Source organism: Tetrao urogallus (assembly GCF_951394365.1).
Source record: "Tetrao urogallus genome assembly, chromosome: 3".
In the NCBI taxonomy this organism is placed as follows: domain Eukaryota; kingdom Metazoa; phylum Chordata; class Aves; order Galliformes; family Phasianidae; genus Tetrao; species Tetrao urogallus.
The window spans coordinates 68,204,758-68,225,649 of NC_136815.1; the positions used below are offsets into that span (position 1 = coordinate 68,204,758).

Below are 20,892 nucleotides of genomic sequence, written 5' to 3' on the forward strand. Positions count from 1 at the left end.
TTAGTTGATTTTACTGTTCAGCTGCACTGCAGCACAATCCAGCTCAATCTGTTACAGAGTGATAATAGTGGTGATTAAATAAGAATAGAAATGTTTCCATCAAACAGTGTGATACTGTGGTAGCAGAAATAATAAGGTTACAGACTTGCAGATCATATCTTTTATGTATATAAGCCAATATCAATCTCAGGCAAACAGGCTGAGTGCAGGAATGTCTGAGAATTCTCATAGAAACACTCATCCATGGACATTAGATCTTCATAAACCCTAGCTAAAATTGTCATATATCCTGAAATATGTCTTTTACACACTAATTACCTGTTTGTCCTTATGCATGTTTCTTCTTCCTTTTGCTTTTCCTTTTCATCTTCTCATCCTTTTTCTTTTCACTCTTCCCCCTTCTCTTTTTTTTCTCCCCTTTCTCTTTTTTTTCTCCTTCTCTTTTCTTTCATTTCTTTTTTTTCCTTTTATTTCTGAATATCACCACAGTGAGAGTTGAATCGTAAGGTGTCAACGGTTTATGGGCTGGTCCGGCCCAGTTCCGTGACCAGCAGGGCGGAGGGATCTGCGGATCCGCGCCTCTGGGAAAGGGGAAGCAGGGGACCCCAAAATACTTGAAAACAACAGCACTAATCTGAGGTGGAACAAATGATTTTACTAAATATAGTATTAGTAAAATACAATGAGAGAGAGAGAGAGAATCTGTTTGAATTGTATAGACCTCACCACAATGCTGGGGTGAGAAGTGCAGTCCAGTTGAGTGACTGAAGTACAGACGGCAAAGTGCAGATGGCGAAGCGCAGGCAGCGAAGCGCAGATAGCGAAGCGCAGACAGCGAAGCGCAGGCGAAGAAGAAGGATCAGGTGACCTTGCATGGAGTTATATCCCCTTGCTGACCGCAAAGCCTCCTGGGGAAATGCAGTTCTTCTCCGTCGGACGAACATTCGGCAGATATCAAACCCCACCCCCAGTGCATTACATGATGTTATGGTGTGGAATACTGATGACCAAAAATCATAAAACCATGACATAAGGTTATGAACAATTTTTGTCTTAAAGGTCTATTTTGATATATATATTCATAGTTGAGATGTAAAATATACGTTTGTATTAGTTTTGTAGGTTTATGCAATTGAACCCCATAGAATTAGCATAACACAATGCCAACAAACAAATATCAGAAAATAATTGGCTCCACGGTTAAGAAAAAGGATCTGATTTGAGTTCATGGCAGCATTTTAAATAGTGCAGCTGATATGTGAGCAGCTTTGTCCCTCCAAGAGGATAACTTGTTATTTATTAGCTCCATTACCATACCACCATATAAAGAGTGAGACACTATCTTTGTGTGCATGGATTTGTATTTTACTTCAAGGCAATTGACACTGGTACTTAATAGTCAAAAAGACCACGTGCACTCAAGATATTTACAAAGATTTTTTATTCCAGACAGCAAGGACAGGATTATCAGTAGAAGCACTCTTGGAAAATATTTTCTCTACTTGGAATCTTACCTCTGAAGTGAATGTTTCTCTTATGCACGTAGAAATGAAAAGATCAAGGCCTTTCAGTTTCACTCTTCAGTAGTAGTCTGCTTGTAAATTAAGGTTAAAGTGGTGAGAACTCATAGAGGCACTTTGGCAGCTACAGCAAGATCCAACAGAAGCTCTGCAGTGGCAAGTTTATCATCATTAAAAGGTACTGTGTTCAAACTGCTCAGGGAAATACCCTACCCACTAAAACCAGGGAAATTGAACAGAGTTACATTCTATCCTTATGGTGATAGATGAGCCACCAGTGTGGTGCTAGGAGGGAAGGACAGGACTTGGTGTGCTGCAGTGCTTTATGGTTCCAGAATTTTATGATTCCAGGGCCATACATTCCCAATGAATCTTTATAGCAAGGAAGTTTAGACCAGTTATCTGTGCTTAGTGTGAGCAGTTTGGAGTGTAGAGACTAATTGCTGGAGCACCTAATTCCACGGTGATTGTGGTATGCTGTCATTGACAGCCTGGTCAATGACCCCAGTGTTCCATGGCTCCAACACTCTAAACAAACTTGCTTTAAGCACACGTTTGGTGTCCATCAGTGCTTACCAGAAGGCTCCCAAGATGGATGCAAGGCACCACACCAAAGAAGAGCCAATTATACACACAAAAGGAGTAGAGTTATTTAGAATCATAGAATCATAAAATCATTAAGGTTGGAAAAGACCTCTGAGTTCATCTAGTCCACCTGACAACCCATCACCTTGCCCTCAATGCCACATCTTTCTTGAACACCTCTAGGGACCATGACTCTACCACCTTCCTGGGGAACCTGTTCTAGTACCTCACCACTCTCTGAAAAGAATTATTCCCAATTTCCAGCCTGAACTTCCCCAGGTGCAACTTGAGGCTGTTCTCTCTTGTCTTCTTGCTAGTTATCTGTGAGAATAGGCCGACCCCCACTTCACCACAGCCTCCTTTCAGGGAGTTGTGGAGAGCGATAAGGTCTCCCCTGCACCTCCTTTTCTCCAGAAAAGAGTGTGTCCAGGAACGTGCAAGTGCTGTGAAGCTAAGGAGGGCATTTCTGAGCCTCATCATAAAAATACTTCAGGGTTTCCAGTCAGTCTCTAGATAATATGTCTACTTTTAAACTGTGCAGGGACAGGTTAATAAGCAAATAGTGCAGAAAATAGAATGTGGCATTCATAACTCCTTCCTTTAGCTCAGTGCCTTAGGCACTGCATTTAAAAAGTCATTCAGATTTGCTCTTTCTCAAAGCCAATGACTCTTTAAATATTTCATGTGCAGCAAAAAGCTTTGACTAGAAAGATTAAAAATGTCTTACCTTAAAATAGCGTATAGTATGATGATTGTACATTTTCTTGAATGAAGAAAGTACCACAGGAGAGACCAGCACTGAACTCCGAGAGCCTAAAGGCATATTTATATGGCTCAGTGCAGTGTTCTTTCCTTTGAACATGATAACTGAATGGGAGCTCATGGCCATTTTATTGTGATCCTTTGTGAAGGGTAATAAGCACTACAAAGAATGGTAAAATTAAAAATGCAATACTGATTTGAGTTCTTCCTGTTGATTCTTTGATCATTATTCTAGCTTAAGAAAAAACAGTTATGTACAATATAAGCTGAATTGACTCGTTGCTTGCATGTGTTTTGTAGGAGTTTAAACTCCTGGCTTAGGCTTACAAATTGTACCACAGAATTCAAAAGTTTGGTGTTACAGTAGTCATTGTAAAAATGTTTTAGTCCCTTTAATCAACAATAGGACCATTAGAAAGTACTTAAAGCATAAGCTTGGGTCTCTGTCAAAAATCAGCCCTCTTGAATCTTAGGTTAGCGTGTTCCCAGTCAGCCGCTCAGCCTGTTCCTTGGAGTTGAACTTACGGCTCTTTGAGTCTGAGTGAAAAAAGGTCTGTGGAAAAAAACTCCAAATCTGAGGGTTGTTTGTTTCTCTTGACTTCATTTTCTTGTAATACCAGTGTTAATAAAATGTTGTGTTTGAATGCAGAATGAAAAGAACAGTGACAGAACTATAGAGGATATGATTCATTGGCTTCGTGTAAACAAGAGGTCTGCAGTCAAATGTTCCAATTTCTGCTAGTGTGTGAGAGGAAAGTGTGACAGCTCTTGTGACACTGTCTTTCATCTGCAACACAGCTGTCACAATTAATTCTCACACCAATTCTTTGCTCTTGCTCAGAGAGACAGCATTCAATTTATTAAACTCTGAGGCAGGTTTTTGTGTGTGAAACTACAGCACAGGATACATTGTAATAAGTTGAATATTCAAAACAAGTTATTAGTCACAACGGTGCTGGGCAGATCTGGTATCTGTCATATCAGATTTAACACGTTCAGATGAAAAGGCAATATGTTAGTCACCTTTTATACTACAAATGCCTATTATTTCTACTTGGGAAATTGTAAACTGAACCGTGTTCTGCCAGCTTATTCTCCATTTTCTTAGGAAATATGCAAATGAAGCATAAAATTTACCAAAAAAAATGTTGAGTGTAAGGCCAGAATCAGTAAAATAAATCAGCATAGTTCAGCCAGTACTGTTATGGATCTAAATTTAATGATCACACCCCCCAAGTGCCATTCTGCTGCCAGCTGTTGTTTCCTGAACTTTTTGCAGGGCTGAACTGCCACAGTTGTACCAGACATGGGCTGGATTTAAATTGCTCACGTTACAGGGGAAACGAAGTTCAGCATGATGCTTAGAAACTCGTACACAGAATTACTGATCAACGATCTTTTCTTACACATTTTCCAATCGTTTGTCACAGATTTTGTCTCAGATTTTCCTTCTGCTAGTCTCACTGGTTTCACCTCTGTAGGCTGCTCTCTCTGCTATTCCAGAGACCTGCCATCTACCTAACAGACCAGGTGGGCATGACAGATTTATCAAAGAGTGGTCCTTCCCAATAGAACTCAAGAGCTGTGTGTAAAATAGCCTGCTAGGAAGTGTTTCACCAAGTTCTTTTGGTGCACATCTCATTTACAGGTGGAAAAAGTATCTACAATCTTCATTTTTAATTTGCAGTCTAACAGCGCTCACATTTTTCTTCAGGTCAGATGCAGGAATATCTGTAATTTTATCAATATCAGCTAGAACAATGGAATCTCCTGATTGATAATCCTCATACTGACTGAATGATAAATTCTTACCTGAAACTTCTTTTCCCCTGTACTTCTTTAAGTGATAAATTTGCTCAATGAATGTGAAAACTTCCTCTTTTTTTATTCCTCCTTTCTAAAATACATCAGCAAGTTGAGCAATTTTGATCCTAAATCTTGTAAACCAAGGAAATTCTGAATTACTGCTTGAAATTTTGCTACAGAAGTCTGTTCAAGAATGTACAAATATAGGTGAGCAATTAAACAATCGTTATAAGTAAATACAATTCTAGCATAGCTAAATAACCTCAGCAATTCTATACTTTTTTTCAATGATTTCATTTTAATAATGAGAAAAAAGTTCAAATGTAGCAATTATAAAGATTGATGTTAAAGGAAGAAAGTCAGAGAAGTGTCCATTGGTTGACATCTATCTAGGGGGAAAACAGTCAACAAAACAAACCAGAAAAGTTATTTTGAGAGCAGTTTCTGTTCACAGCAGAGACTTTTGCCTTCAGAGAAACAGTGACTAGGTGAAGTTCTGTTATTTGCAGCATTCAAGGCATTGGACTAGATTATTGAAGCTCAAGGCTCATGCATTTAGCTATTGATATTCTTGTGCTAAGCTGAATTTTGTCTTTGGAATTAACATAACACAAGTTGTTCAGCTGTGCAGAGGAACATAGCAATTTATTTTGCTTAGCCCTAGAAAATCGTGAAGACATCTTTCTATGGCATTTTTTGCATCTGATAATGAGACATTTTTTAAAATACTGAAGCAGAAAATGATAACCGCTGGAGCATACTGAAAATACGGAACTTTGGCAGCCAGAGTGTTCTACCTCCTCCTCTGGACCTCATTGCTGTGGAATTAAAGTTCTAGGGGACAGACGCATTTTTCTCACTTCTTTCCATCCATTTCTTCTTTCCATCCATTCTTGAGATTCAAATTACTGTTTTTACCTTCCTCAAATTGACCTAATTCACTCCAAATCTGTTTTATCTGGTGCACGAAACTCTCTGCCATAATAAGAAGAAATATTATTTAAGGGATTGCTAGATACATGTTGGGCTTTGTAAAGTAGTGTGTGATCAAGAAGGAAATATTTATGGGCAAAGTAAAGCAAAGGCCTTCATGTAAACTAGATTATACGTGTTGAGTAATAGTGTAATCTAAAGTGATGTCTGTATCTATTGAACCTGAGCTAACTGATGAATGCTATACACTGAAGTCCTGCCTTTGGTTGTTTTTATTGCCTGAGTTCTTGACTCAGAGTTCTTCTGTGGCTGCATCCTTGTCAATTGCTGTGGCTCCTTTTGTGAAAGTTTGGGATGAAAAAAAAATATGTAAAGTGATCTTTGATAGCATTAAGGAAGTGGAGAAAATTAGTTGATAAGAAGTGAATTTTTGGGGGGGCTGTCATGTTCCTTAACTTTTCACTAGTGTTTTTACAAAAGTATTAGTATAGCTGAGCTTGACATTTGGAAAGAGCACAAAATATTTCTAGGCAAATGATCTCCTCAGTGCTAAAGTTTACAGGAAATTAATAGTTGGATGTGCAACAAATTGTTATTTGTTGAGCATTTTTTGCCTCTGAGCACCATGGCTATATGAATGGAAATTGGTATTCTTGGAAGCAGGTTAAATGAGCCTGATGTTTTGGCTGTTTCTTTTTGCCGTTAAATGAGAAATATTTTCTGCTCAGTAACTATTCTTTCTGTCAAATCATAAATTGAATTTTGTATTAAATAGCTGTTTGATATTTTTATTGTTTTTATTTTTTATTTTTGCTGAGGTACCTTTGACTTTAAATGAATTATCAAACAATTCTCAAAGCAAATGAAAGAACCAAAAACCTTTCTTTTCAGTAGACTGTCGAGGATATATTTAAGGCTTTAATCCTACCAGCGGAGCCCTCTGTGTCTGCATCAAAGGCTTTACAAGAGTCATTATTGACATTTTGAAGTTTCAGCTGGGGAGTTTAGTTTATTTGCTTGGTTTTATTTATAACAGAGCTGATGGTGACACTGTCAACAGAATTGACATTAGGGCAGTTACTGCGAGTAAATTTGTGTTTATTGTCATGTATAATCTTGATCTGTAAATGTTATGAGAATATAACAGTTGAACACTTCTGTACAATCTATCGAGATGAATGCTACCCATAATCTTAAGCCTTTATGATTGTACTCATTTATAATAATTAAAGACACTAAAGCTCTATTTGTTTTATTTTTTTTTTCAACTTACTGTACTTAGCAATGTAGCAAGAAAGCATCAGCTTCACTGTTGTGGATCCTGAAATCATCTGGAATAATTGCAAACCGTCCTTGGCCACGGATCACTCTCACATTGACGACCACTGCTATAATATTAACTATGGCTGTGTTCAACATGGTAAGTGAAAAAGAAGCGATTTTTGTTTTTTGTTTAAGATCTTCTTGCTTGCTTAGAATTTGTTTTAAATTTATCTCTCATGGGTATCCTGGATGAAAATGATTGCCAGACAGAAATGTAAAGCAGAGCAACAGAAAACATGCTGTACAACAAGGGCTTCTTTCAGTGCACAAGACACTCAGCAAGAGCTCAGATAGTGTTTAAAGTTTAATAAAGAAAAAAAGTAAGTTATAAGGAATAGAAGATCGTTTGTATTGTTCATATCTTACTCATCTGTGCACTGATTTGAAAAGCAGAGTAGTGCTCGAAGAGTACAGTATCTTCTCACAGGATGTGTGGAAGACTTTGTGCAAAGGCAGCTAAGTTTTGTTCCGGCTTGTGGTGCTCCTCATAAATGATCATAATTTATACATTATTGATTTTCATGTGCTTGGCTTTTTTTTTTAATTTGAAAAAGGACAAAGATGAAAGTTACATAAATAAATTCAGAAGTTCTGATCTAGAAATTTGCTAGAACTTAAGAACTTACCTGTAATTTAGGCTTTTCAACTTGTGCATTTCTCATAATAAAGAAAATCCAAGTAATTCTACTATTCTTCCATAACTGTGGCAAATAAGAAGTAAATCTGCCATTACTCTGCATAAAGCTGGAATCTTAATAACCTCAACGTATAATGAAGTGTGTGTTGTGAAATGCCATGAACAGTGTATGGGATCAGAAAGTGTAACTTGTTTTGCCCCATGGGCTGAGCCTACCATTCATACAAAATTGGGAATTTAATCCAGGTCAGTTTCAGTTTTGCATTTGTAAAATGGGAACTGCAGTATTTATTTAGGTGCCGCTTACAAACATCACTGCATGGGTATTACTCGCATTTCAGATCAATGAGATTTGCACTTCAGCACTTTTGAAATTACAACTCCAGCACTTTGTTGAGTTGCTGATGTCCTTGAGGTTCATAAGGAACTTAGAGATTGATAACACCTACTCTTTACATATTTTTTCTCATAATGTTGCAGGGGGCACTAAGTAAGAACTAAACCCACCAGAGTGAAGTAATGATATAACGTGGTCTTTTAAGTGTGAACGTTTGACATTTCTGTTAAATTCTTATCTTGGGTTTTTCTATGTCCTTGTTTTTGTTGGTTTTCTTTTCAGTAGGTATTTTCCTTTCTTAGAGAGGAGACATTCAAAAACAATTCCATGTTTAGGAATTTAAAATGCAGCTAATTTAATTTCATATTTATTTTTTGTAGAGAAATACACAAAGAAGTGGTGACTGAAGCACTTTCCAGTGATGAAGGCAGTTAGCAATGGGGGAAATGGTTCTGAAAAGTTACTGATTTGCTATCGCTTCTTGTCCTCAGCTCAGGACTATATATCTTTATTAACAATAAAATTTATCCAAGCAAATGTTACTGGGCGTAACACATAGTGTGGCTTGTAGTATGGAAGTCATGTTAGATTATTTCTCCTGTTTAAAACTAAATGAGTAGAAAGAAGTTAGATAACCCACTTGAGAGTAAAGTATAGTTTGTGTTAGAGGTCGTGCAACATAAGGGTTGGTTTTTTTTCAGTTAGCGTAAAAGAAGCTAGAGTCAGCAACTGTCTTTTCTTTAGGCTAAAGTTCTACTGTTGTGAGTAGTCCACATAAAATTTGGCATTCAACTAATAGAAGATATTTTTAGCAAAAAAAAAACCAGTTGTTCACTACATCATTTTTAGAAAAAAGAAAAGCTTTTAATTTAATTGGTTCAGGTCCATTTTTATGTGGACTGAATGTTACAGTAAAGCATAGTAGGCTGCATTTTGAAGTCTTTGTGCCTTATCAGTAATGACTGCACTATTACAAATAATCATGTCCTATGCTATTCATGAGATGATAATTTTAAGTACAATTCCCATCTTGAAACTAAACCTTAATAGTTTGACTATTGAAAAATGATTTTAAATGTGATTGTGAAATTTGCATTTCCTCAATATTAATAGCAAATTGTGGGAGAGACTCTGAAGTATCATTATTATATCTCCAAGCAACATGTACTTAATAGCAGAGTCGATTAACTGCATTTATTTCCATGAACTTTTTCAGTAGAAAAAGGCAAAATGTAGTCATTAAGATTTAATGGACATAAAAAGTGTCTAACCATCCCACACCTAATAAATCATGATTAAGACCAAAATGTCAAATAAAGCTCAGTCTTTATGGTCAAGGGGCATTAGAATGGAGTGAGGGTGCAGTTTTATTTTAAATGAGCAGTTTCAGAAGACATCTGAATCTAGTCGTAATGCTTGAGAGGTATATAGTCATGATTAGTGAAGTCGAAAAACAGCTAATGTGACATGAAGTATTGAGTGCCTCTTAGCTGAAGGAGAATGTGACTAATGCTGCTTCCCCTCAGTGTAAAATTTGAGGCCACGAAGAGAGTAGTGGCTGAAGAAGACTTTTTTTGCAGTGTTGATCTGCATTTCAGAAATATGAGAAAATTTATTACGGGGAACAATCCAGGCATCTTAGCAACAGTAGGACTGTGTGGCTGCAATGGGTCAATTTCTGGAAGCTGCATGTGTGGTTGTCTGCAGCATATCAAGTGGTTTTGCCTCATCACCCTCTTGCATTCGTGTGATCTGGGGGAACGTGGATTGGTGAAAGAGCCATGTAAGAGCATTTTGTTTCAGTTACTTTGCATCGAATGTATGAATAATCCTTGGCAGAGCAACAGGATCACAGAGCTGTACTGTCCCAGGAAGGTGCCCTAACTAGCAGCTTAGAATTTAGGAAGTTTCTTGCTTTTCTGTCTTGCATCTAGTAAATATTGAAGTACTGGAGTATTTTCTCAGGGGGAAAAAAAAAAAAAGTGAAGTCTTCAGGTTTGATGTCTTTGCTTCATTGTTTAATGTACCTCTGTGAGCACACCAGCAAGCATTGGCTTTGTGGTTTTTCTACTGGTGGCTGATATCCAATGTTTTAACTGTGATAAGTTCTTGAGGAAACTTGTTTCCATTTTCATATTAGAAAGTTACTTTCTTGAGTATACTTTCCTTTTAAAGTAGCTAACTCTGTTGATATATTTGCTGACCTTGCTCGGTGCATTATTTTAAACAAGCAAGCTCTTCTGAAAGATGCATTCTAATTATATGCCCTTACAGTGATTAGCACGTTAAATACCCTATTTTGGAGGATGCCTAATGTATTTATTTAAAGATGAATAAACAGACACTGTCTGGAGCTCGACTTAGCCTTGGATCTGGGAGCAGAAAAGGTTATGCCCAGGTGGGGCCATCTCATTGAAGCTTTACATGCAGGGCATCGTCACAAATACATTCTACATTATAGACAGAATTTAAGAAACTAAGCCATGCTGTCACAAATTTTGCTAACAGTCCAGCACAGAACTGATAGAAGTGAACATCACTCCACACCTGCCAAAGCCCATGATAGTATCTGAGTGTAAAGGCCCAGCAGGTTCCTTGTCTCTCTGTGGGATGCTCAGTTGCTTGCCAGTACCTCTGTAGGATGGCTGGGCCTTGAACACAAAAATACGTATATAAGTATGCATTTTTACCTGGCTTATCAGCTTCTATAACAAATGAAATGGAATTATTGAACAACTTGCTTAAGTACTTAGCATTCCAGTACTTATCCTACATAGACACTCCTAAAAGTTTATGAAGATGAGGAATGCTACTAGGAATTGGGATTTTTCCTATTGTTCTTGTGCCATTCACACCATGTCAGACTAACTGGTGTTCTTCAAATGAAACTGTGATAGATTTTGAGAAGAAAGTTCTCTTGAACCACATGGGTATTTGGAAAGCTGATAGAAAAATAAGGAATGAACAAGAGAAGTCCTGCAGGTTTGCCTTAGAGCTTCATGCAAAAGAGCAGTGCTGGACAAAAGCATCATTGCTTCATTCGTACTTTAAGAAAAAAGCAAATCCTGTAGTTCCACTGGTAATACCAAACTTGCATGCTTCCAGCATACTTTAAAAGTATGCTCTTCTCACTCTGTCTTTTGTCGGGCATAAAACATACTTCATTTACAACAGTCCAAAAAAAAAAAAAAAGCTGTAGACCACTTTCTCAAAGAAATGGCATGGTTCTTATGAAAACTAATTTAAAGTGGAGCTGCATGTTCATATGAAGCAAGGACGTATGGAGAGAGAGAAAGTAACAAAAATGTTTCTTTGGATTATTCTTTGTAGTCTTCACAAGTCCATCTTCAGGGTTTATAATTTAATTTTGTTTAAGGAAGAGAGGACAGTGATGGGATCAAATTAAACTTCAGCTGTAAATTTAGATATGCAGGCCTTTCTTTTCAATGCATATGTATTTCAATTCATTAAGCACATATCTGCCTTGGAGCAGCTACTTCATGTGGAGCTTACCTCTGTGGTTTGAGATTTCTTGCTGATGCACAAAAGCATACTTTGTAAGTTTCCGATTTGCACAGAAAATGATCATAGCATTGCCCTTACAGGTGGATGCTGTAAGACATCATGCTGCCCCAGGTCAGTGACCACAGTTGAGTTATCCCTGGCAGATAGTCAGATCAATTAATTTTGCACCTTTTTCACCCTGTGGTTCAATGGGTCAGTGCAGGAGTACTTCCCAGCTCCGTTCCTCCTTCCCACCTGTCATGGAGCCAAGCCGTTCACATACTACCTAATAAAAATTTTACACATCTTATTTTTTATTCCATAATTCAGTGTGCATCTTGATAAGTGCATTTTAATATTAAATATTGCCATCTTTCCTTCGTCTTAGTAGGATGCTATTTTATGTACATTAATATGAAAATCAATAAACCCACTATCTTAGTTAGGTGAGATATACCCATTCATCTTGATTGTGTTTCCATCAGAACAGCAAGACAGGAAACGTTGCTTCTTGTGAATTGTGCAGAAGTGTTTAAAGTACCTTCATGAGAAAGTTGACTTTGTAAGTTGACTTTGTGTTGTTTTAGTAAGATCCAAACAAATGTGTTACAGTCTCGTGCAGATTCCTGGTCTGGTAATAAGAGAGATGCACTAATGTGCTTATCCCATGTTGACAAGGGAGGATCTTTCACCATTTCGTTCCTACTGAAAGACATAGCACCACAGCAGGTACTTTCATCATGTGACATAAAAAAAATTATGGATTTCAGATTATACAAACACAAAAGAAGAAAAAGCTGCTAGAATATATGAGGATAAAATGAGATTTTACTGGTAGTGTGCTCAGATGTTCCCTGGCAAACATTGGTATTCATAAAAAATATTGATTCCATTTGAGTCATTTGAGTAGGTGTGACTACTTAGTAGGACTGAGCTGTCTCTTAAAATACTATGTTGAAGAACAATGTATATCTCCGAAGCGTGATAGCAGATGCAGATAGCTGATAAGAGAGAGAAAGACAAGTACAAACACATCATTCAGAAATAAGTGTTGTTTGGCTCATGGGAGATGGCAACATTTCCATATCCTTTTTATTCCTTTCTATGCTTATTTATGCATTCATAGATACACCACATTTCATATAGCTTTCTGTATATACATTTATTTGTCTGAAGTACTCCGTACAAAGTTCAAAAACAAAATGAAAATGCCTTAATAGAAATGAATGTATGCATATATATGTCTGTATATAAACTTACACACATTTATGTATAGGACTGTGCTGCATGATCTTCATGATACATATCTTTTAGTCTGTCGGCATGCCTGGGCTAAGATTCTGAAATTAAATGTAATTATTTCATGTCTGTAAGAAAACTCAATGCACTGTGAGCAGAATTCATTGTCCACCCTTGGCAAATTACCTGAGTGACAACAACTATGAAGATGAGGACGTTAATGCAAATAGTTGAAGGCAGGCAAGGGGATTAAATTTTTAAAGTGTTTTGGAGGAGCCTTGCCTCAAACTGCTCATGTTGAAGAGAAATACAGACATCAGCTGAGTTAAATAGTAACCACAGGGCTTCAGAAAGAATTTGAAATCAAAGGAATTAGGAAGAAGTTTATGAGAAGTATGAGCATTTGTAACAGGAAGACCTTGTTGTGGGAACAGCAACAGTCAAAATCTTGTTTGATACTGCCACTAGTCACACCTCTGACCCACACCTTGGGTTTATCTGCACACGTGAAATCATGGGGTACTTTCTCACCAGCATCAGCATCAAAAGATTGTGCAGAGCACCTTCACATTGAGCTGTTGCACCCACATCTCCTTGCAGGAGAGGTGTGGTCAGGTTCCCCTTCTCCCAGAAGAGCATGTGTGCATTTAACTTAATCATCCTGTCAATAGGGATTGGATGTATGTATAACTTAGAACTCTTCAGGCTGATTTATAGAAGGGCAGTTCACAATTTATAGGTATTTATTGGCATTTTGTAGGGACTTTTATTGTGCCTTATTTATTATACTACTGATATTGCACCTGAAGGAACGCTGGCTAATTAGCTACATGTAAACAGAGAGGCATGCTAGTGAAGGAAGACAACCTGAAAGTGCACACATACGAAGGAAGGTGAGCCCATTCTGTGTGTAACTCTGGAGGGTGTGACACTGTCTGTAAAGCAGTCTTCATAACAGATGGTACAGCAGTCACCTTTGCTGCAGTCAGTCCTCCATCTGTGGAAGGGCAGTTTCACACATGATGGTTTCAAGCTCTTCTCAGCAGCACCACAAAACAAATCAAGGAGTGCTGGCCACAGGTGCTGCCTTGCAAGGCTGGATAGTCTTTAAAAAAGAAAAAGTAGTACAGAGCTGGCATATCTTGCCAAGGGTGACTGTGGAGTCAGCTTGGAATCTGTCAACACTTGGCTATGTAGAGCAGTGACTGATCAGATCTAGTGTTAGTAAATCAATAAACCACTTAGATAAAAAATGGATTAATCTGAGTAAACTGAGCAACTTGTCTGGTGTGGATTTTCGTATGCTGTGTATGAGTGTGAAATTTGTTGATAGAATTAAAGTGGCAGGCAAGGTCTGTGCAGGAAGGTCAGAGATTTTAGAAAGGAAGAAGTCAGCTGGAGATTTGAGAAAAAAGAAACTAGAATGGGGTTTATTACTACAGAGTGCAAGATTATGGTTGGTCCAGCTGATAAGCTGGGAGCACATCAATTGGGGATGAATTAAGTTCAGGATTTTGGTTAGTTACCTGAGTTTAACGAGAACTCAACTGAATCTCAGTAAGCATCCATGTGTGACTGCTCTTGTCTCAGGGCAAGCACAAATTAAATTTACCCAAATGTGTCCCAGTGGAGGAATATTACCTCTTGCAGACCATAATAATAGTGGCTGTTATTACATCAATGTAGCTGTAAGCAAGAGAGTTGTTGCTGTGATGTACAAAAACATAATTCCTGCAGAATTAGTATTAATGTTATTGCAGTACTTAGTCAAAATCTGGAAGAGTGATTTCAATTTTGGTCATCTAGAAGGTTGAACTGAAAGAGGTATGTACAGAGGGAGACTGCTAGAAGGGTCAGGGGGATTAAGAACACATTTTCTCAGAAGAAACTAGAAAAAGCATAGATTTCTGAGCATCATGAAGGCTGAGTTAAGACAGCTATCTGGAAGCTGAAGATTAGTGCCAGAACAAAAAAGTGGGAATTGGCTTTGAATCAACAGAAGCTGATAAACTTAGAGGCACTGGAATAAATGTTGTCAGAGAAATCTAACTCAGAACACACTTCAAGAATACATCAAACATTACTGTCTGATGGTAGTTACCCTTCAGTTCAGCAGGCTGAACCTGGTACTCTAGGAGATACTGATTCAGCCCTTCTCTTGCAGTAATATTATTACTATTATTATTATATAGAATATAATATATAATATTATTGCTATTACTAATAATATTATCCCATTCATGATTACTATGAAAAGGATTACACCTCAGTAAATCAACTTTAGTAAAGACTTCTTTGTTTAACTCTTCCTGTATTTAAACAGGAGATTCAGTTGAGGTAAAACTGAGAATTATTCATTTTGAATTTATATTATCATTGTCTCTCTTGTGTATGAGCTTCTGATACCTGAAGGTAGCACAACAAAGAACCTTTTGTTTTTTCATTCAAATGTGTCTTATGGAGATTAGCAAATCCGTTGTCTGAAGCATGCAGGATCCAAGTAATCGAAGTGATGTCATTTTGCCTTTGCTATTTCAGTTTGCAGTGAAATACCAAAGTTAAATGATTATTGGCAAGGCTTTCTCCACTTCCCCATTTCCCTTTTCTGTTTTGACCTTATACAGCTGACAAGCTAATGGATTACATGTTGCTTTTCTCTAGTTTTTCCCAGATAATGCTGTGGCAGCCTTTCCCCCAGTTCTTAATTCATCAAATGCAAGTTTTCCTAGTTTGAGTAATCAGACACGGTGGTGTTTACAAAACAACTGTTTTTTCCTACCGGTAAGTTGATTTACATTTATTTATTTGTTCAGACCCATTTCTCTAAGTAGAATTTCTATGGAACTATTGGAAGTTAAGGACCAACTAGGTTGTTAAGACCACTTTGGAAGCTTCTTTATTTTCAGTCAACTGCAACTGCCTCTGAAGGAAGTAGGTCTGTAGAGGAGTTTAGTAGTCCTAAATATTGAGGTTATAGTGAATGTCAGATGAAAAATCAGGTAATAGCCTGATAAGAGCCATAGATCACCTGTCCTGACAGGTAGGTTTTATGAGGTGTCAGGAGAAGACAGTGACCATGGAGGCTGTGGTGAGCACAGTGTAAGTGGCTATCTGTGAGGGAGCAAGGTTGGCTGGCCCATAGACGTGTTTCACAAGGACCAGCACTAAGCTTAAACATACTCACCATTTTCTTTTTTCACCTGGCAGTAAAATTGAAATCTGTGATTCTAGACTTGTATCATCATTGCATTATGGAAAGGGGAAATAAAGCACTCATATGCTACTACATAAACTGTGTAAAAAAGATCTGAGCTGGTTTGAATAAGATGTCTTAGTGTGAACAAAAGCACACTGGCACATGAAAAGGGAGAAGAACATTCCTACAAAAATGGGATCTGTATCCCAAGGAGAATGATTTTTAGAGAGCTTAGGAAAGATCTGCATCTGAACATAACAAGCTGCATTTTGTGCCAAAGCAGATCAGCAGTGCTTGAATGAAAAAGTAGGAAGCAGCAAGAGAAGGGAGAATATTTTATCTCTATGCAGAATTGATGACACCAGTAACAGAATGGTATGTGCTGATTTCCACATAATTATGGAACCCTAGAAGCATGGAATGGTTTGGGTTGGAAGGAGCCTTAAAAAACATTTCATTCCAATGTCCTGCTGTGGACAAGGACACTTAGACATGGTTACATAGATGACTCTATCAAGCTGAGCAGTCCCATTCACACCCAAAAGCAGGATGTTAATTTTGTATAGAACTCTTTTGTAAAAAATAATTACGCTGACTGTAGCACTTGCAAACTTTCAGCATCCCCTTGACAAAGCAACAGTTAGAGCATGAGTTTTTTTTCTTTTTCCCATTTTCAAGTTTACTTAACTAAATTTGGTACTGACAGGTACCTATGTTCTCTTTTGGCCCCATTGTGAAGTTATCCTTGTAGTCATAGAAATGAAGCAATCATTTTCCCAACATACACACAATACTTGCTCACAAGCACATAGAAATTAATTGTTTCCAAGCATATTCATATTTGTGTTGTTGTTTTTTTTAATAATAGTGGATTTTCTAGTTCCCTTTTTTTTTAACTTATTACTGTTTTAAAGTTTTTGAAAAACACTTTTTACAGTGAAGCTCTCCAACAAGCACCTGAATGGTACATTTTTCATGAATCATACTTATTATTAGATTCAATTTCTTTTTCTTAAAAAAAAAAAGTCTTTTTCCTGCGTTTTACCTTGTATAACTGTCAGATCTTCCTATGACCAACGCGTTCAGAACAACTGATGGTTTATAAGTTTGAAAATATGAAAATATGAAACTTTTGTCAGAGAAACTTTGATAAATTAGCACAACAATTATGTTAAAATGTCACTTCTGGTAAAAATCATGAAAAGTTTAGATTGACTGAAGTATTTAAATACTTTTTCCCTTGTTTTCTTTATTAAGCAGTTCTGAAATGTGCATTATTCTCATCTGAAGACATACCTCCTGCTTTCTAGCTTCAAAAGCTGAAAATTCCTTTTGGGTTACTATTTGTTATCCTTACGAAGTTTTCTAAAAAACTGCAAATAAAATTCTCTCTTTCCCGAATGAGATATTGAACCACTGATAAATGCTTGCTTTCTTAAATTGCATATCAATCCTTTTTTATCTGTTTTACCTTTAAGCACTTCTTCCTGTGATTTATAGCCCTGGAGCTGACAGATCTATTGATGACATAATCTAAAATGAATGAATAAGTGATTTTTAAATTATTTTAGCCCCAGTAGCATTTAGTTCCTCTGGAAGCATATTGATTGATTCTCTCCCTGCTCCACACCATAAAATAACTTTTCTGATTTGTATTCTTTGCTTTTGTGCTCTTTTTTGAAGACTTACCAAAGATTACACAGTAAGTTATGAGAACTTTGCTCATGGTTTTATTTAGTTTTGCTGTGAAGCTTCATTAGCTTCTGTATAATGGAAGCATCAGGCAGAGGTCCAGACAAGGATGGCGTGTGGTGCAGATCCCATTTGTGGAGAAGTTATCCTGCATCTTCTTTTGAGCTCTTACAGGATTTTCTTAAAAGAAAATCTTTCTATTAATCATTTCTGCTGTCAGACAAAACTTATGTTTACACAAGCACTTGATGCTGCTCAGTTAGATAAAGGCAAGGATGTGCAAGTGGCATCATCACCAGCTGAGGCTTCCATATGGCCAGGGGACACGCAGAGCATGGCACACACCTGCCTTGATTGGGTGGGTTGTTACCCGAGTTGCCAATTCCTCAGTCTACCATCATTGTCTGCAAAAGCTCACAGGTTTGATATCGTAGCATCTCTGTTGTCATAAGAGCATTAGTATCTCTATAGTGTCCTTGTTCAGGAGGTCAGTCGTACAGAGGTGCAGGATGGGCGTACCTAAAGTTGGCATGTTTGTTAAGAATTGCCTCCTGTACAGCAGTACGCTAAAATTATTAGTTTTTCCCAGCTGTGCACTAATTCCTCTCCAGGTTCATTTCATCAGCTGAGAAAAGAACCTTGGCCAGCCATGACAGCCAAGACAGGCTGCCATTTGTCAGTTGCCTTCCAATTTGTGTGCTGTGACAAAGATCAGTGCTTTCATGCTACACATACCACAGCAATTTCACTAGTCCTGCTTTTCTGAATGGTTAATTTGACTGTTTCTTCACTGAATTTGTACTGTTTTCAAACTTTTTTTTTAACAGAGGAGGATTCAAGCTACACAGCTTTAAATACCTACTAAAATTTCCAACTTTAATTTTATTAAAAAGGGGAAAATTCAGTTGATATGACAGATACTTAAACATTCATTTGCAGAATTGGGCACTTGGAAGCAAAAGTTTTGAGTTTTACGGTTGAAAAAAGATTAATTGAAGGTGGCATTTTAAATAAGGCATCATAAGCTGATGTGGCCATTAGAGTAGAGTTTCCCATGGTGTCTTTGCCAGAGCTGTGTGGTGCTTACTGGAGTTTGCGCTGCAATGTGCAATATCAGTCCTCATTGTTAAATTATGTCCGTGCCACTGTTCTATCAACCATCCACCCACCTCTGAAGTCTTAGCCAGCGTTTTCAATCTGGTTATACATTCCTGTGGAGCACTAACTGGAACTTTATTATGCTTGGAAGTTTCTTGGTTTTTGCTTGGTACATTTGTGGATTTGAGACAGTCTTTTGTTTGCTATAAAACTTATTTCACAAGTAGAATGCCCTTGGGATTAGAAAAATGACTGCTGCTACTTTTATAAAACACTGAATTCTGAAAATACAGTGTGAGCTCTTGAGGGATGCAGCCAGCAGAGAAATTTGTTGTTTTTTTTTTTTTATCCTGAACAGCAGTTCTTTATATTTCTTATTTCAAACAGATATGCAAGAAAGTTACAATAACAGCAAAGATACAGATGGCAGATCAATTCTATATGATGATTGCCATGAAAATTATTATTCTTAATGATCCTCCAGAATTAGTATACGGTGGTTCAGGTTCTGTCAAAAGTACTGTTATCAACAAATCAACAGAAATCTGAAAACCAAATAGCATATATAGAAATAGAATGCTTTGTAGCTTAAGAAAATATAGTATCTTTACAGGGTGCAAAGGTATAATTTTCGGAAATGATATTTGGCAAAGGTGCTGTATGTTAACAACTGAGAAAATGGTTCCAATGGGATTGTATTTCTGTTTTAGCATTGGTTTTGATACTGTAATCCATTTTGAGAGAGTATGAAGTTAATTTTTTTTTTAACCCCAGTAACTTAACTTCAATCATATATATTTTCTGTTGATAGTGGATAGAAGAGGCTTCTTTAAACAAATGAATGTATTCTTATACAGTCATTACTCAAGAAGATGTAACATGATTATTTTTAGTATTTATGTTGTTCATAGGCCATGTTAATCATTTTCTGTTGTCTCTTAACTGTATTTCTAAAGTCTGTAAAATTGTGTATCTGTGAGGTTCTTAACATCTGTGTGTATTGCATCAGTTTAACAATGCTGCAAAAATGGACAACTAAATTGTTTACAGATCTTCAGGCATTTTGACCTTGATCTTCCCTTATTCTCAGTAATAAATACAGGGTAGTTTTTGTATTCAAGTATGAGTGAAAACTATACAGAGGCGCACAGGAACAAATATGAAAGCAGTGGGCTTTCATACCAAACTTCCACACCAGCACTGGTTTCCCACATACAGGACATACTGCTACTGGAGATGAATAATTCAGAAGTGGTGAAGGGTGAATACTAGAAAGCTTAAATGAGGATCATAATCTGAATTCTGCTGAGTTTAGAGAGAATTTGAGCCTAGTAAGAGAAAGAGTCTATTTTATGGAAGACCGGTATCTGGTTGTTACTGTCTGTAAACCATAACGTGTACATAATACATATGTACTATGATTATTTATGCATTGTGATAAATAACATGCTTAAGTGGTCAGTTAATGTTTTCTTAAAAGCTAGTATTCTATTAAAGGCTATGTATTTTATTATGTGCAATATCCCACTCGACAGCCAAACTATAAATATTTACTATGCGGTTTTCCTTTCCCAGTATTTTATATACAGCTGCATATTAGGGCTCATTTCCTGTTCCGTTTTTCTGAGGATAAATTATGAGCTGAAAATGGTCATCATGTTGATTGCATTAGTGGGCTACAACGTTATCCTTCTGCACACTCACGGGGCCATGCTGGATGACTACAGCAAATTTATGTACGCAACAGCACCCCTCAAAAGGTAGGTTAATAATCCCCATCATTCTGAAATTAATAGAAATAAAATACCAGCTATGGAAGATGTCATGTAACATTTTTATTTCTCATGTATTTGGCTCTATAATCTACAAGCCACAATATAAAATTGTTGTCACTGTTGAGCATAAAAATAAAATACGTAAATCTGTGCCAAATGCATAGACCACATATTACAGAAAGTACAGTTTGGTTTAATGAAGGACATTAGCAAACATGGTTTTGAACGTTATTAAGGCTCCTAAGGAAAATATGCTGCAAGCTGAATAAAATCAACTTTTTCAGAACTAGTATATTGTTGTAAACTTTACAAATGCAGTCTTAGCCATTGAAAAACAAAACTACAACCAAACAGACCTACGGTTTATTAAATGAACAGAAAGAGATCTTTATTTTCCTATTGGGTGAGTGGTATACCTATGTAGTGGGATGAAGAACCACATGACTAGTTACATTTATCTTGTACTTCTGGTAGCCTTAATTTTG

General features: G+C 37.0%; 1 protein-coding gene across 1 annotated transcript in view; it reads left to right on the plus strand.

Moving 5' to 3' along the window:
• Nucleotides 1–20,892, plus strand: part of ADCY2 (adenylate cyclase 2) — a gene marked incomplete at both ends in the record, with an annotated part of 203,697 nt that overhangs the window by 159,329 nt on the left and 23,476 nt on the right. The window contains 3 exons of the mRNA XM_079533799.1: nt 6,889–7,026; nt 15,308–15,427; nt 20,208–20,392. Coding sequence (XP_079389925.1) covers nt 6,889–7,026; nt 15,308–15,427; nt 20,208–20,392 — 443 coding nt within the window. The remainder of the gene's footprint in view (nt 1–6,888; nt 7,027–15,307; nt 15,428–20,207; nt 20,393–20,892) is intronic.